The 15,209-nt window shown below is 40.6% G+C and overlaps 2 protein-coding genes across 6 annotated transcripts in view; one reads left to right on the top strand and one right to left on the bottom strand.

Moving 5' to 3' along the window:
- Positions 1–8,963: 8,963 nt before the first annotated feature.
- On the top strand, positions 8,964–10,721 carry tnfb (tumor necrosis factor b (TNF superfamily, member 2)). The gene is given in 4 exon segments (NM_001279533.1): positions 8,964–9,266; positions 9,379–9,433; positions 9,533–9,592; positions 9,850–10,721. Coding segments are annotated over 4 exon segments (744 nt in total). The 5' UTR covers positions 8,964–9,077; the 3' UTR covers positions 10,290–10,721.
- An 871-nt stretch (positions 10,722–11,592) lies between these two features.
- gabbr1a (gamma-aminobutyric acid (GABA) B receptor, 1a) overlaps positions 11,593–15,209 on the bottom strand; it is a 128,022-nt gene continuing 124,405 nt past the window's right edge. For 3 of the 5 annotated variants that reach the window (XM_005456070.4, XM_005456071.4, XM_025911810.1), the window contains one exon: positions 13,983–14,267. In XM_005456070.4, the coding sequence (XP_005456127.1) occupies positions 13,983–14,267 (285 nt within the window). Of the gene's footprint in view, positions 14,268–15,209 lie in introns of all 5 variants that reach the window. The other 2 variants (XM_005456072.4, XM_003451260.5) reach the window with 1 other exon arrangement.

Here is a 15,209-nt window from a genome sequence, read left to right on the forward strand (position 1 = left end):
AATAATTTCGAGGTAGAACTGAAAGTGAGCATGCCCAGTACGTCAGTACAGGAGCCAAACCACAACAAAGCTTTCTAGGTGCAAGTTGAAGCAGGAAGTCATTCTAATACACACTTTGCAACTGACACACAGGTACGGCAAATATCTGGGTCGCCTTTCACTGTGAAACGAGTCTGATGAGCCTGTGTGGGGTTTTCTGACTCCTGTATGAATGCCTGCTTGAAATTCTTGCTCCACTAGAGTTGAATGTTTCCCTGTGTGCCCTCAATATGGCAACATAATAGAATTTCCCTCCTCATAGGAGTGATACAATCCCTTAAAAATACAAAGGATCTTTCTCTGATGTAAGCAAGCAAGGAATTTATTTATATAGCACATTTCGTCATATAGTTTCAAAGTGAGATTAGTTACAGGAGCAAATACGTAGCGCCCCAAAGTGACTTTAGAAAGCATACAGAATTAAATTTTTAAAGACAACCAAGGAAATAAAAAGCTGTGTTTTCTTGGGTATTTCAGCTGTTCATGGTTAAATGGTAATGGCCTCATTTTAAGGCCACTGGAAGTGGAAATGTATCCAGTAAAGTCTGAAAGTATACGCACAAATGTCTCCCTTTGTTTCTTTCCTAAGATTTTAACACAGACACACACACTGACACAATGTTTGCACAAAGCTCCCAGCTTCTTTTAAACTTTACTGTCTCGGTGGTATTTCTTCCACTAAACCCAGCTCATTTATTTCTTATCATTTACCCAAATTGATGTGACCCCTGAGTCAGCTTGCTTCATGGATATGGCTGAATAACGTCAAGTCTTAGCTTAAGATAACCATCAAATCCTGTCTGTTATGCGGAAGAAAAATGAGGAGGCAAACCACTTAATCATAAGCGAAGCGTAACTTCTTGGCAGAGGTTTGTAGGCCACCAGACTGTAGAGTCTAGAAAGAGCGGAAGCCACGCTACATTTGTGGTAGAACCTCATATCGGCCTGGTTTATTCCCTTACACATCTGAGCCCACATACCCCGAAGAGGGAATGACAAGAAGGAAACCAAAACTATAAGATGTGGATTTTTTGCTTCTTCTAAACCTGCACCTGTGCATGTGTCATCACACACATCTGAATACGAGGCTCAGCTCATAATCCTACACTAAACATCTTGTTCGCCTACAACAGCTTCCCCTCCCTCAACATCCTCCCACCCGTCTTCCTTCCAACCTTTTCCTGCCCTGAGCTTATCTGAGCCGGCGTTACTGCTGAGCTTCACTGTGCGATGACTGCATATTCCTGGGATTGCATGATGCAACCAGGGAGCAAAATCAGCAAAGAACAAAAGAAAGCTTTTTGATGGCTTTACAGATATCATGGGGGGGTTACATGTGGGAAATGTGTCACCGTGTTATTAGGACTGGCCTGACAAAGATTCGGAAAGTCAGGAAAAGGGAAAGGCACAAAGATACGAAGCTCAAACTGAGGAGGTTTCATTTTCGGTGATATTTTTCCCAGTTCAATGAAAAGAGGCATTTGTGAAATCCGTGGGATTCGGTGAGTCATATGTTAAAGGTCACACTTTCTTTTGTTGGGAAACTATATATCCATACAGATTTAAATGAGTTGATTAGAAAAGGCAGGGGAAATCACAGACAAACACATTTTTAGAAAAGGAAATGAGTGTAACTTTGTGTCTAGACTATTTATATTCAGGTATTTCACGGTAATTGTTTGCAGTGAAGAAGATCCATTTCTTCCATTTGGTGGAGAAGGACTCCTCCGTGTTTATAATGGAAAATGTTATACCAAAGTTTGTCTACTCACACTGGGAAGTACATACTCTATTTTTATGTTATTTTTCTCTCATGGGAACTAGCAAAACGTATGCACAAGAAGATAACACAAAGCCACAGAGGTTGATCACAGAGCGGTTAGTTGACGATCACAGAGGGGGAAACAAAAGAAGTCAAAAATGACCACAAACAGATCTGAAGACAAAGAAAATAAACAATCAGAAAGTAGACAAAAAAAGGGAACCCAAAATCAAAACAAACAACTAATGCAAAAGCAAATCTGGCAAAAAGATGACCACAAAGACAAAAAGGAACCACAACAAAAACCAAAAAGACTACAAAGAGTAAAAAGTAACGGCCAGAAAGAAAAGTGGCAATAATAAGGAGATTCAAAATTTGCCAGAAGCAGATTCCTTTTTTTTTAAATGTGTAAAATGATCCAAGGGATGGTCACAGAAACCAAAGGAAACAATACTGAAAATGCAAATAACCACAAAAATGGCCAAAAAGTGATGATGAAAAAAAGAGGCGAGAAATAATCACAGTATCACAACTAGGAACATAAAGTCACAATAAAAATGCAAAATAACACTAAAAAGACAGAAAACTGAAAGTAATGGCATTAAGGAGGCACCCAACCACCACACACCACTGAAAATCAGCCCTAAAGGCATAAAAATGACCACAATGACCAGAATAAATCACAATAAAAATGCAAATTGGCTACAAACAAAGGAAAAGATTGTCGTAGGCCTAATACAGACAGACAATAAATCATAAAACAATCTGCTAACCTCTCGCGCATGCCTCTGGACTGTGGGAGGAAGCCTGACTACCTGGAGAGACAGAGAACATGCAGTATGCACCCAGAAAGGCCCCAGCCAGGCGGCAGATTTGAACCAGGGACCCCGTTACTGTGAGGCAACAGTGCTAACCACTGCACCCCTTGCAAGAAGGTAAAAAAAAAAAAAAAATTGACCACATAATAATTTTCCTGGATTTTAATATCTCAGAGAGTGTAACATATCATGGCCAAAATACAATATTTTATTTTCATATTTTCAAAAGACCAAAAAATAGTTCAACTGATTAACACCAAGGCGACCACAGAGTCTCCAACACCGCTACTCGAAGTGATCCTACAAACAAATATTTGTGCTATAATTAAGTCTGAGTTTGTTTTTTATTCCTGTTTCATTGGGAAATACGAAGAACTGGTGTCTTTATGTAAGCTGAGTCTCACATAAAGACACTGATTCAGTGTCTTTAGAGTCGGGGATGGTACCTATAGACGAGCTTCCTGTCTTTGCACACCGGATATCATAACCAAGAGCTTCTTTTGGAGAATCTCGTTATGAATAATCGAAAAGAGGTGGGTGAGTGAGAGGGAGGAACTGTAGACAGTATGCATTTGTCGGTGAGTGTGTGTATGTGCGTGCGTGTGTGTGTGTCATGTGGGTACATATGACAATGGCGAAAATGATATCATCCGGCAACATCTTGCGGTCGGTTTGTGTTTGCATGTTGGAATGAAAAAGTCAAAGCCAGACACGGAGGTGCAATTTCACTGCTGGTTTCACACATGACAAGCACACACTTTCTGCTGCGTTAATATTCAGCGTCACAGCACTCCAGTCCTTTCAGGTTTCTAAGATACACAAATTCACAATCCACCCGATGACACACTGGTGGCTCCCCCTTCCACACTACCAAAGTGATAATCAAGCATCAAGAATATATTACTGAGCAACTTGGCCCAAAAACAAAAACAACAACAAAAAACCAACCGTACAATACACAAAATGACCACAGAGAGTCAAAATGATCACAAAAAGGAACACACACAAAATCTGATACAGAGACAGCATAAAACAAACACGCAAAATAAAACTCAAAAGGAAAGAAAATCAAGGAAACATTTTAAAAAATGACATTTAATCACAAAGAGACAAAACTAACAACAAAAATGTAAAATATTAGCACAAAATGGCCAAAGAGACAAACAAAACCAACACACGCAACAACAAAAGAAACACAAAATAACACAAAGTCAGAAAAAAATGACCAAAAAAGATGAAAAATAACCCACACGTGAGACAAAAATGAGAAAAAATAATGGAATATTGTTACAAAAAGAAACGCAATGACTAAAGAGAGACAAGCAAGACAATATGCTCACCATCATAACAACACAAAACAGACATGCAAAATGACCAGGAAGAGATGGGAAAAGATTAAATGTTACTGTAAACAACACAAAACGACCAACAAGTAGATTTGTTATATTTTTATTTTATTTTGATGTTTTATTTTTACTTTGAATTTGATTCAATTTTATCTATACAGCGTCAAATCACAACAACAGTCGCCTCAAGGCGCTTTATATTGTAAGGTAGACCCTGCAATAATACATACAGAGAAAAACCCAACAATCCAACCCAACAGGTTGAAAATCATTCATTTTGCAGAGTGGGTTTACTCGCTTCAGATTAGTTTTTATTATAGAAAATGTTTAGTTTTAGTTGTAATTTTTATTACATTTGGCCTTAGTCTTCCTGCATATGAAGGACGTGTGTCGGAGGCAAAGCTCAAAAAGAAATTAGTGCAGGTATGACAATAAAAAAAACAGAACTGATTGAGTTGGTTCCATTTTATGCCAGTTAGTTTTCCAAGTTAGGTTTTTTTTTTTTGTCATATGTCTTTTAAAAAATTTTTTTACTTCAGTTCTACTTTTGTTTTAGTTTTGTTTTAGTTAACTACAATAACCTTGTCACAAAGTTGGAAAAACAACCAAATATAGATAAGAATTACTAGATACATACACAGCAACAAAAAACACAAAATCACGACAATCAAAGGTCACCACAGAGATCTAATATAACAAGAGAAAAGTAACCGCAAAAGCCACGAGACACAAAATGACTGCAAAGTGACAAAAACCGAGCACCAAAAAAAGATCCCAAACCGCAAATGCACCCACACAAAAAACCTAAATGACTACAAAACAAATACGAATACAAATAAAGTCCTGTTTGGGACAGGGTGGCAACTGTTCAGCAGGTTTGGTGTCAAAGACGGTTAGCTGTAATGAAAAGGTGGTTCTAAAAATCTGACATCCACCTGAAATCCACCGATAGGCTTTGCATGAAAATCATCGGAGCCATTTTACTAAAGACTACAAAGAATTTGAATTCTCTATACAGTTTCTAAACCTTATGCCAAATGTGGCCATCATTTTAATAAGGTCTACTTGAAACATCTTTGGGATCTCCCACAACAACCACGCACAAAAACTATTTAGGTACTTTAGCAGTAGCTCATTGCACCAACCCCAGGGGCCGAGCCACTAATTTGTGCCTCCTGTAAATTTAGTCAGCGTGGCAAGCTACCCAAACTCTTACTGATATGAGTTCATTTTAGATGATTTTAGTTACATTTTAATAGGCCTAGGCTGCTGGGGGCTTCCCATGAGACACTGAGTAGCTCTTCTTGACTCACATTTTTTCACTCTTTGAGTTTTTATACACCACTCTGCATTTAATTAGTAGTTATTATTAATCTAAAGTCTTCCTCCCCTCACCCTTCAAGGGGTCACGGCAGATGGCTTACCTTTCCTGACCCTGGCTCTGCTGGAGGTGTCTTCATGTTAAAAGGGAGTTTTTCCTGCCAAAGTCACCAAATGCTTGCTCATACGGGGTTGTCTGATTGCTGGGGTTTTCTGTCTATTACTGTGGGGGCTTCACCTTACAATCTAAAGTGATTTGGTGCTATACAAACTGAACTGAACTGACTTGATGAGCATTTAAGCTCCGAAATTTGTTTTAAAGAGATGATGAAGTGCTAACGCATAAGCTAATGCGAGCAAGCTTAATTAGCAAAACAAACATCACTTATTGGATCAGCTGTAACTCACAGCAAGCAACATTATGTGTCAATTAATTTTAAGCTGGCCATAAACGGTGCGATTTTTGGCTCATTTTGAGACGATTTTTCAGTCCTGCGACTGTTTTGGCGATCGCCCGAGTTTCGCCTTAATCGTGTGTCGTGCATCGTATAGTATACACGGGGTAATGAGAAGTGATTAACACCTTACGACCAGCTCCCAATCATCAATCGTTTGGTTGTAAGAAAATCAAACCTGTTTGAAATCCTGTCGGTCGTCGTGAGGGTGTCAACGCAGCCTCTCACACTGCGCACACGCACACCGAAATGGAAGTGGAAAGACGGAGCAGCACGGCAGTGCAGCGTGTGATCTGGACACAAGTGATGGAGGCACAACTTGTAGAACTTTGGCAAGCTCATCAATTGCAGCCGCCTGGTCAATGTTTTTCATTAGCAATTTAGCAAAGTTGATGGTGGTGTGTGAGTGTCTGTGTGAGTGAAAGAGAGAGAGGAAGAGCGAGAGACAGATTTTGTGTTATAAGCTTCATGTTATGGACGCACAGTGTGAGCACTCAGGTCGCATCAGAGCATCGGGCTGTATAGTGTGAGACCCTGCATCGTGACCTACGAACTTCTCACCCCTGTGAGTCAATCGTACAGTTTGAGCAGGAGCTGAATAACGCAACTGAAAAAAAAATCGCACAGTGTATGTCCAGCTTAAATTGCTCCAAAAGGCAGCGAGAGAACACGTGGTCAAGATGTCTAGTTCAGTGACTTCAAAAGTGAGTTTTTTCTTCTGCTTTTTAAAATAAATTCTCATACAATTATTATCATGTCTTTAGTCCCGTCTTCCTTCTTTCACCCCAACCGGTCGCAGCAGATGGCCCCGCCCCTCCCTGAGCCTGGTTCTGCTGGAGGTTTCTTCCTGTTCAAAGGGAGTTTTTCCTTCCCACTGTCGCCAAAGTGTTTGCTCATAGGGGGTCATATGATTGTTGAGTTTCTCTGTGTATGTATTATTGGAAGGTCGACCTTAGAATATAAAGCGCCTTGAGGCGACTGTTGTTGTGATTTGGCGCTGTATGAATAAAACTGAAGAGAATTATCATGTAAAATTGACTCTAAGAACAAAATATTTCAACATGTGAATCTGTGGGGATTTACTCACTTTTGCAGCCAGCATTAAGTGGCCATTAGAGGAACTGCAACTTTTGGTGTTTCCACTTTTGCCTTGCAGGTTTCTACTTTTATGTTTTAAGTTTTTTATGATACTGACTAAACAATATGATCATTCATAATGTGCAGTTTATCAAAAACACAGGTGATAACTTCAAACGTGACAAATCCTCACTGCTTCTTTAAAATCGTGTTGGTCAATCGGGACAGTACAAGGGAAACCAGACGAGTGTTTAAGAAAAACACAGTCAAATGAAAACAGAACTTGCTGGACATTTGAGGCATGTGAAGACAAAAAGCCCACACTTGGCCGTTGTGTCTCAAACAAAGAAAGTCAGGTGAGAAAGTGAAATGGGAACAGCAGGACAAAGAAGGAGAAGTGTAAAAAGACACTTTGTGGAGTGTCTTGAACTGAGTTGCATCACCTTTCAGTTCTAAAAGAGAAAGTAGAGAGCTGCCAAGTTTTTTTTTTTCTCTGCTTCAGTTTTCTTTTTTTAAACTGAGGTAATTTCAGAAACAAATGCTGTGTTAACACCATATGTCATAAGGAAAAGAAGAGAAAGTCTTCCAAAATCCCAGAAGATACTTCATGTATGACATATAGAAATGGATTACTTGAGCTTCTGTTTCACTTTATAATCCAGGTGTTTTGTTTGTAATGTATCTACTTTCAAATTTCTACACACTCAAATGTCTTGTGAAAATTCCTTTTGAACTTTCATCACAAATGACGTTTTGTATGTGCCTCTCATGGTTACACTTCAGGTGCTGAACTTTCGCTCGTGCTGTAAAGATAAAGAAGTGAAATAACGCTTCCGCGCTCCACCTATATTTAGCATTTATGGATTTATAGCACACTGTAAAAGAGTTCCAGCCAGGTGTAAATATTGTAGGATGATGTAATAGAAAATGAACTGATAATGTGCTAAAAATATATCAAATTTCTTCATAGGAAACATTGCTGTTGTGGACAATGAGTTCTCTGCATGGCAACATTTTTGCTGCAAGGTGCTCAAAATGCCAATTAAACCTTTTTAATTGGCATTTTTAGGTACCATTTATGTACTTTCTGCATCCAACAACTGAAACAGATGTAACCAGCTAGCATCATGGGTCAGCTGGGCGAGAATGGTTCAGTGTTTACAGCCTGTCACACAAGAACAAGCCTCTTATCATGAGTAGACAGACCGTGTCTTCTACACAGTCGGGGCTTTTGTGCATGTTTTTTGGTACAGCAAGAATAACATGCAACTTCCGTGGCAGAAAATTGACTCCAAAAGAGGAAGTCCGCAAAACTGTAGTTTCTCTAATGGCCACTAGAGACTGCCATGTAGTTCAGTAAGCGGTTTAGTTGAAACTCGGAACTTAGCACACCACCCTCTGGGCAAATAATGGCCACTTATAGCTTGAAAAAAAACCTACATGGCAAAAACGAGACCTTGTGGTAGTTGTGTCCATCTTTTATATACAGTCTATGGGTAAAAGAATACAGCGTTCATGAATACAACAACATGAATGTACTTTTTTGAGTGAAAGGCTCCCTTTTCTCAAAAGAGCTTTGAGCAAAATAATACTTTGTGATATACAAGGTAAAGGCAAGCTAGAGTTCTCTCTAGTTACTAGAACGGCACTACATGCCAGAGAAAAATGTGTAGATTTGATTTGGAGATAAGCTATCATGTCAGTGAACTGTGAAGAATTTACTAAATGTTTGTATGAGTCTCGGTGGGGTGGAGGTTGTATATATATTGTCCCTTTTCTGGTTTTCTTTAAAACATCTGGTCTGACCTCAAAATGTTGGTGAGCTGTACGAGTTAACCTCAGACACAGTGTGGTGTAACTCTGTGTCTGTCTCGCATCGTGTGTGCGCCTGAATATCTGTGTGTATAATTTTTTTAGAAAACCAAAAGTCGCCATCAACCACTTTCCCATCCTGAAACCATAACTCCTGCGGTGACACTCCACAAAAGTTCTGTGACTTTTCTTTCCCTCTCACTCTCCTTTCTCCATGACCCCAGTTGCGCTGCTGCCACCGCTGCTGCTGCTGCGCTGTCTCCACTTACACGGTGACATCACTGGAGTTTCCCCTGCAGCTGCATAAATACTACAGGCTCTCTGGCAGAAGTTCACTCTTAACACAAACAGCACACTCAAAGAGAGAAGTGTCAGCACAGAAGACACAGACAACTGTTCGGTTTCTGGATTTCTTTAAAGAGCAGACAGCAGAGGCTTTGTGCACAGCATGGTTGCATACACAACCACACCAGTTGACGTCGAGGCTGGTCCTGAGGCGAAGACTGTAGTTTTAGTTGAGAAGAAATCACCTGCAGAGTGGATATGGAAAGTGTGCGCCGTCCTCGTCGTCGTGGCTCTTTGTTTAGCAGGTGTCCTGCTGTTTGCCTGGTACTGGAATACAAGGCCAGAAAGGATGGTAAGGAGCATCTCATCTTTTAGAGTATGATGAAAAGTCTTTCAAAACCTTGTGTGTGTGTGTTTGTGTGTATATATATATATATCTAATCATTCTTTTTTCCTCCATGCAGACACAATTAGGACAGCCAGAAGCACTAAAGGCGAAGAACACTGGCGACAAAACAGGTGATTATACACATGGGTGCTTATGAGAGATTTTCAGAGCTATATTTGAGTCTTTGTGGATTATTTGAGACAAGCTCACATTTGTGTTCCTTCCTTCAGAGCCCCACTCCACGCTAAAACGGATCAGCAGCAAAGCCAAGGCAGCCATCCATCTAGAAGGTGAGTCACCGCTTACCTTGATTTGGTCCTCAGCAAATCATAATCTTGGCCTTCAGAGGAGCTTTTCTGAGTTTTTCTTCTCCCTCTGTGGTATTGGTAGCTCTCTTCTTTTTTGAAACCAAGAGCGCTATAAGAAAGTCCCATAAGTTATTTACTGGCTTCAGTCAATACTTCATTCTGCTCTCCAAATAACAAACCTGTCAGTAATTCACACTCAGGTATTTCAAGGCTGTAACGTTTCTGATCTTCACTTGCAGGCAGCGACTCAAAAGGTCATCTGGAGTGGAGGAATGGTCAAGGCCAGGCGTTTGCTCAGGGCGGCTTCAAGCTGGAGGCCAATAAAATCATCATCCCACACACTGGCCTGTACTTCGTCTACAGCCAGGCGTCCTTCAGAGTGATCTGCGGGAATACTGACGAAAATGAAGATGAGGAAAAAAGCCTCACAATTCTCAGCCACAGGATCTGGCGCTACTCAGAGTCTATGGGAAGCAGCTCCACTCTGATGAGCGCCCTGAGGTCGGCATGCCAAGACACCATTCAGGATAGCTTCTCAGACCACGGCTGGTACAACGCCATTTACCTGGGCGCTGTGTTTCAGCTGAACGAAGGAGACACGCTGTGGACGGAAACCAACCAGCTATCAGAGCTGGAGACTGACGAAGGAAGGACCTTCTTTGGCGTGTTTGCACTTTGAAATGACTCTCTGCTTTGAGCAGAAAAGCTGCACAGAGCCAGATGTTTTGGCTTAAAAACTATGTGTATATATAGTTTTTTATTTCATCCACATGGTGATGTTTAAATATTGAAATCTCAATGGAGATGAAATTTCTAGCTGAAAACGCTAGGCTGATTTTTGAAAACTATATAAACTGTAACAGTTTGCAACATTGTTTCTACTTTAGGCACTTTTGACATATTATTTATACTGACCTGAGATTGTATTAGGCTAGATTTCCTCTGCTGTATCAGATGATGACGTAGCTCTTTGGCTCAAGAGTTAAGATACAGAGGTGCTGTCATAGCGTGTATGTATTTATTTGTATTTATTTGTATTTAAATCACTGGGACCGGGGCTTTAAAAGTATTTATATAAGTTTTGAAAAGAATAAAAATGCAGAAAACTACAGAGAATGGTCTCCTCTAATAGTTAGAAGTTTGTCCAGCTGGTGCTGCAGCCCCCCACCCCCTCACACAAACACCCACACACAAACACACACCCACACCCACCCACACTGTAGTTGGCAAAAGCTGCTACGAAATTCCTCCACAGCCAGCAAATACTTCCTTTGTTAGATCACACAAGTGGAGGGGAATTTCCTGCTTTTTTTCTGCCTCTTGCTGAGTGCTGTGTCAGGTGGAGGCCCACAGAAGCCTCAGCTCAGAGTGGGTTTTCCCCAATGGCAGCCACCCCCACACACACACTCTAAAGCCTCTCTCGTTCTCTACACCAACCCTTTCCCTGTGCATTACCACATACCTTGCTTTCAGTCAGCTGAAAAAAGACGGAACGGGAAGCTGTGCGAGATGAGGGATCATGGGACTGTGGCACAGCTGGGTTTGTCAGACTGTCATCATCGATAAACACACATCATACAAATAACGGACGCACTTGGGAGCAATTTGTCTACTTTTGTTTCATATGCAAGGCAAACATCCACTCATTGTCTCGGTAATGAGGTTCCCACTGGGCTTTACAGTTGGTCATCGTGTCAAATTTTGCTTCTAGCTTTTGTTTAATGAGCTTTTCTTCTGGGTTTATTTGGTCTTTTGAGTCCTGCAGAGCTGACCTAGAGACAAATATCAAGTTTCACTTGGACACATTAATTGGTCAAAACAGCTCGAGCAAATCAGAAAAACAACAAATAACTGGTGACATCTAGTGGATAGTGCAAACATGAGCAAACATGTGCTTTACCTTTGGAATATGCACATAAAACAATCTATATAATATGTCCACTTATTTGAAACATATCAATTAAAACACGAGAAATACCCAGTGAAAAAACAAATATTTTATTTATGGTACCCATATATCTGCATACACATACTCTGAAATATATTAACATTTAAGATCTTAGATATAGTGAATACAAATATCCCCAAATCCATGTATATTCTTATATATGTGCAAGATAATAGAACATTTCTGAAGTAATTTCTGCATTCATATACTACACTATCAAGTGATCAAGGTACTGCACAGTTAATAAATATGGCCTATTTCATTCATTTAAGTTGACTGTGACGGTCCTCCCCCAAACCCTGAGCTAAACCGAGTAACAGCGACACAGAGCGGAATCGTTTGTTCGGTTTAAAGTGCACACTGTGATTTACAGATATTTAAAAATATTTGACAAAGTGTTGTGTTATCTGCTAACAGCGTCATTCAGGCGTCATTGTTTTATAAAATCTGGAAATAGCTCATGAATGAAATAGTACATCCGCATTAACTGCCGAATAAATACACTATGTCACATTACTTTAAGTCCTTCATTGATGCTTTCACGACTTAGCCGAGGGCAAAAAATGAAGAAAATAAATTAGCTTCATTCCCAATCGTCTGTGGGAAAAAGGAAAAAATTCATGTATGTATACATACGACACAAAAAACTAAGTTTACAAGTATGACGGGTAACAGATTTACAGGTATAAAAAAATTGTGCTTTCTCTGCATATCTACAGTAATAGCCATCACAGAAGCCCTCAAAGTCTCACTGCCGTCGAAACATAAAGTGGTTTTGATTTTTAAAAGGCAGAAAGTACAGACTATGCTTCTATTAAGTACATTGGAATTTGGATGGCTCGAGTTTTGTAGACTGTATAAGAATCTGGATGACGGGTAACTGTACCCCCGTGAAATTAGGCAGCCAGAATAGACAGCTGGGCGCTGGTCATCATTTTTCGATAGAAAATGGTAAGTGATGGCGATTGCTCATATCAAATATTTCCAGGACTCCACAGATAAAAATCAAACTTGACTTAAATTTGTCTGATTTCCCATTCAACGCAGTCTCCTTGTGCGCATCTGGAACACTTCCATTCTCTATCTGAGAACCATTCAACCTCATATATGTACTTCCACGTATCAGAACAGTAATGCTGACCCTCGGGAGGCGATGTCACGGTCTTTAATCTTTTATGTGTTTAAACGATGACAGAACTTGGGCAAAAGATTTGGTGTGTTTAACCTTTTAAATGTTTGGAAAATATCACTCCTCGTGAACGTCTGAGGAGTGATATTTGCACCCCTGACACTCCTGGACTACTTGCTGTCTTGCACACTGAGTGTATTTCCACTGAAAATTGGTGTTTGGCCCCAGTGCTGAAGCTAAGGGCCCCAAATGGTGAGGATTTGAATATAGCGTCAGCAGCAGTGCTGATCCAGAGGTGCACAAGGGGACGACCCTGAAGGACTGTAGATGACAATATCTGCAAGATACATTACATGCAGGCTTGATGTGACTCGATGTCTCCTACTGTACTGTACTGATAAATAAACACAAACATCATATTTTACAAAAAAAACATTGTAAAATATGATTTCAAACCCCAAAGCTATCAAAACTGTCCTCATTCATCAGCAACTTTGATCATTGTCTCCTTCAACATGGGTCTAATAAGGAACTAGCTTATTAAAATGCAGTTTTGTACTTGAACACAGTCCTGACAACAGACATCCATGCATGCTTAGCTCCCTGGCCTTTTAAAATTATGGCTGTTTAATAATGCACATTTTCGCTTCTGAGCTTCTCGGCTGCTTTTAGAGGAAACACTAGAGGGAAAAAAAAGTCAAAACTGTACATTGCTTTGTCCCTTTGCAAATTTCAGTTTTCACAACTCTCCTGAAAGCTTAACAGAGAATAGAACAACAACTCTATGACAAAACAATCAAATATTACAGACCAATATAAATCACTACCGCATGTCTGTCTAGTTAATGAACTCGAGAGACAAAATGTGGAGACGATATAGCAAAGACACAAACACATCCTTTGAAGATCCTCGACACTGCGTCTCCACAACGAAACCAGATAACGAATGAGGGAGCGGAATGATTAAGAGACTATTGTTCACTTGATCTTTGAAAAAGACGTCGTGTGCTGCTGTCTTAGATGTGCTTGTCGCCACGTCGAGCCACCGCGTGTGCCGTGTTTCTGGGTTGAACACAGTGAGATCAAAACTTAGAGGATGGGTGTTACCTGTGTGACTCTCCCCGAGTATAAAGCACTCCTGTGTACTCATTTCAGCTTCCACGCCATGTTTTAAAACAGTGTCACTACTCCGCTGTGCTCGTTGCCCAAACAAGTGAAACTCACAGTGTCTCGTGCTGTGCTGTGCTGTTCTGTTCCGTGTGCGCCTCCCCCACCCGAGCCCTCCCGTGTTTCACCTATTTATACAGCAGTGGGATCTGGCTGTTGTGACAGTGGTTGCGGCTCATCTTGCTGTCTGCTGGGTAGAGGTTGGAGGAGTTGGAGAAGGAAGGTGGGAGGGAATGATTGTCCGTGGTTGGGTTGGGATAGCCGGGCGGAGGGAGCAGGGACTTGGGATCTGGCTGAGACGAAGGAGGCGGGGCATTGTGGTTCTGATTCTGGCCCGTGGAGGGTCGGCGGCGGTTGCGTAGAGCCTGTCGTTCAGCCAGCTGATTGCGGAGTGCCGAAACCCTCTCTTCTTTCTGAAAACACAACCAGAGTCTGCAGTTACAAAATGAAACATTCCTCCGATGATCTAGAGCAGATATTTGTCATGTGATCGGCACACAGCCCCGGCGGCCAGAACATCAGCTCGCGACTGACACTCTGTATAACTGCAGCACAAGCCTGTCACAGATTTTTATATCAACTCTCAGAAGAAGAAAAACACAAACAAATTACAAGCTTTTCGGGTGGCCAACCATGAAGTTAAAACTGCCTGGGTTCCCTTAACAAAAACTGTGGGATTTTTCCATGTGGGCTTTGGTTTACTGCAGAAAATAAACTGTGTGCAAAATAAAAGTTTTGACGCCAAATCGTTTTGCTTAGTGGGATAATCGAGGTCAGTTAGTTGAAGCGATGTGATCACTAGACCTTGCACCAGGTCACATAACTTGACATTTATGATGATGCAGAATTTCCCAGATAACTTCTGTATTCTTATTTAGTCGATTATTAATGAACACTTTCTCTGGGATACACAAAGGTTTCAAAATTCACAAGCGGGGTATTTACTAAAGTATTTATGATGTAGAACAAAATGTGAAAATAAAATAATAAAATAAACTTTTTGACTTTGAGACAAGAAAACTGGAGGCACAATTTTTCTGTTGTATGACCTGCTGCACCTGATAGTGAAAGCAATGAAGAATGCTAGTTAGCTAATGTTAGCTAGCTACCTAATGTTGAGCCATTTGTTTCAGGATCGTTGCAGTCACTGTCCTGGAGAGAAAACATTAAACTAAACACATCATTTTTAAACCGTCAGTTTAAATTAGGTATGATTTGGCATGATTATGTGATTTCGCCACAGGTTGACGGGGATAGGAGAAGTGCTTTTCCATACTGTGCAGGACTTTAGAGAATCTAACTTAAAATCTATCTGGTGTTCAGAAAAATAACTATGAGGGGATGGCCAATGAAAA

The sequence above is a fragment of the Oreochromis niloticus genome, linkage group LG11, assembly GCF_001858045.2.
Source record: "Oreochromis niloticus isolate F11D_XX linkage group LG11, O_niloticus_UMD_NMBU, whole genome shotgun sequence".
Taxonomy (NCBI): domain Eukaryota; kingdom Metazoa; phylum Chordata; class Actinopteri; order Cichliformes; family Cichlidae; genus Oreochromis; species Oreochromis niloticus.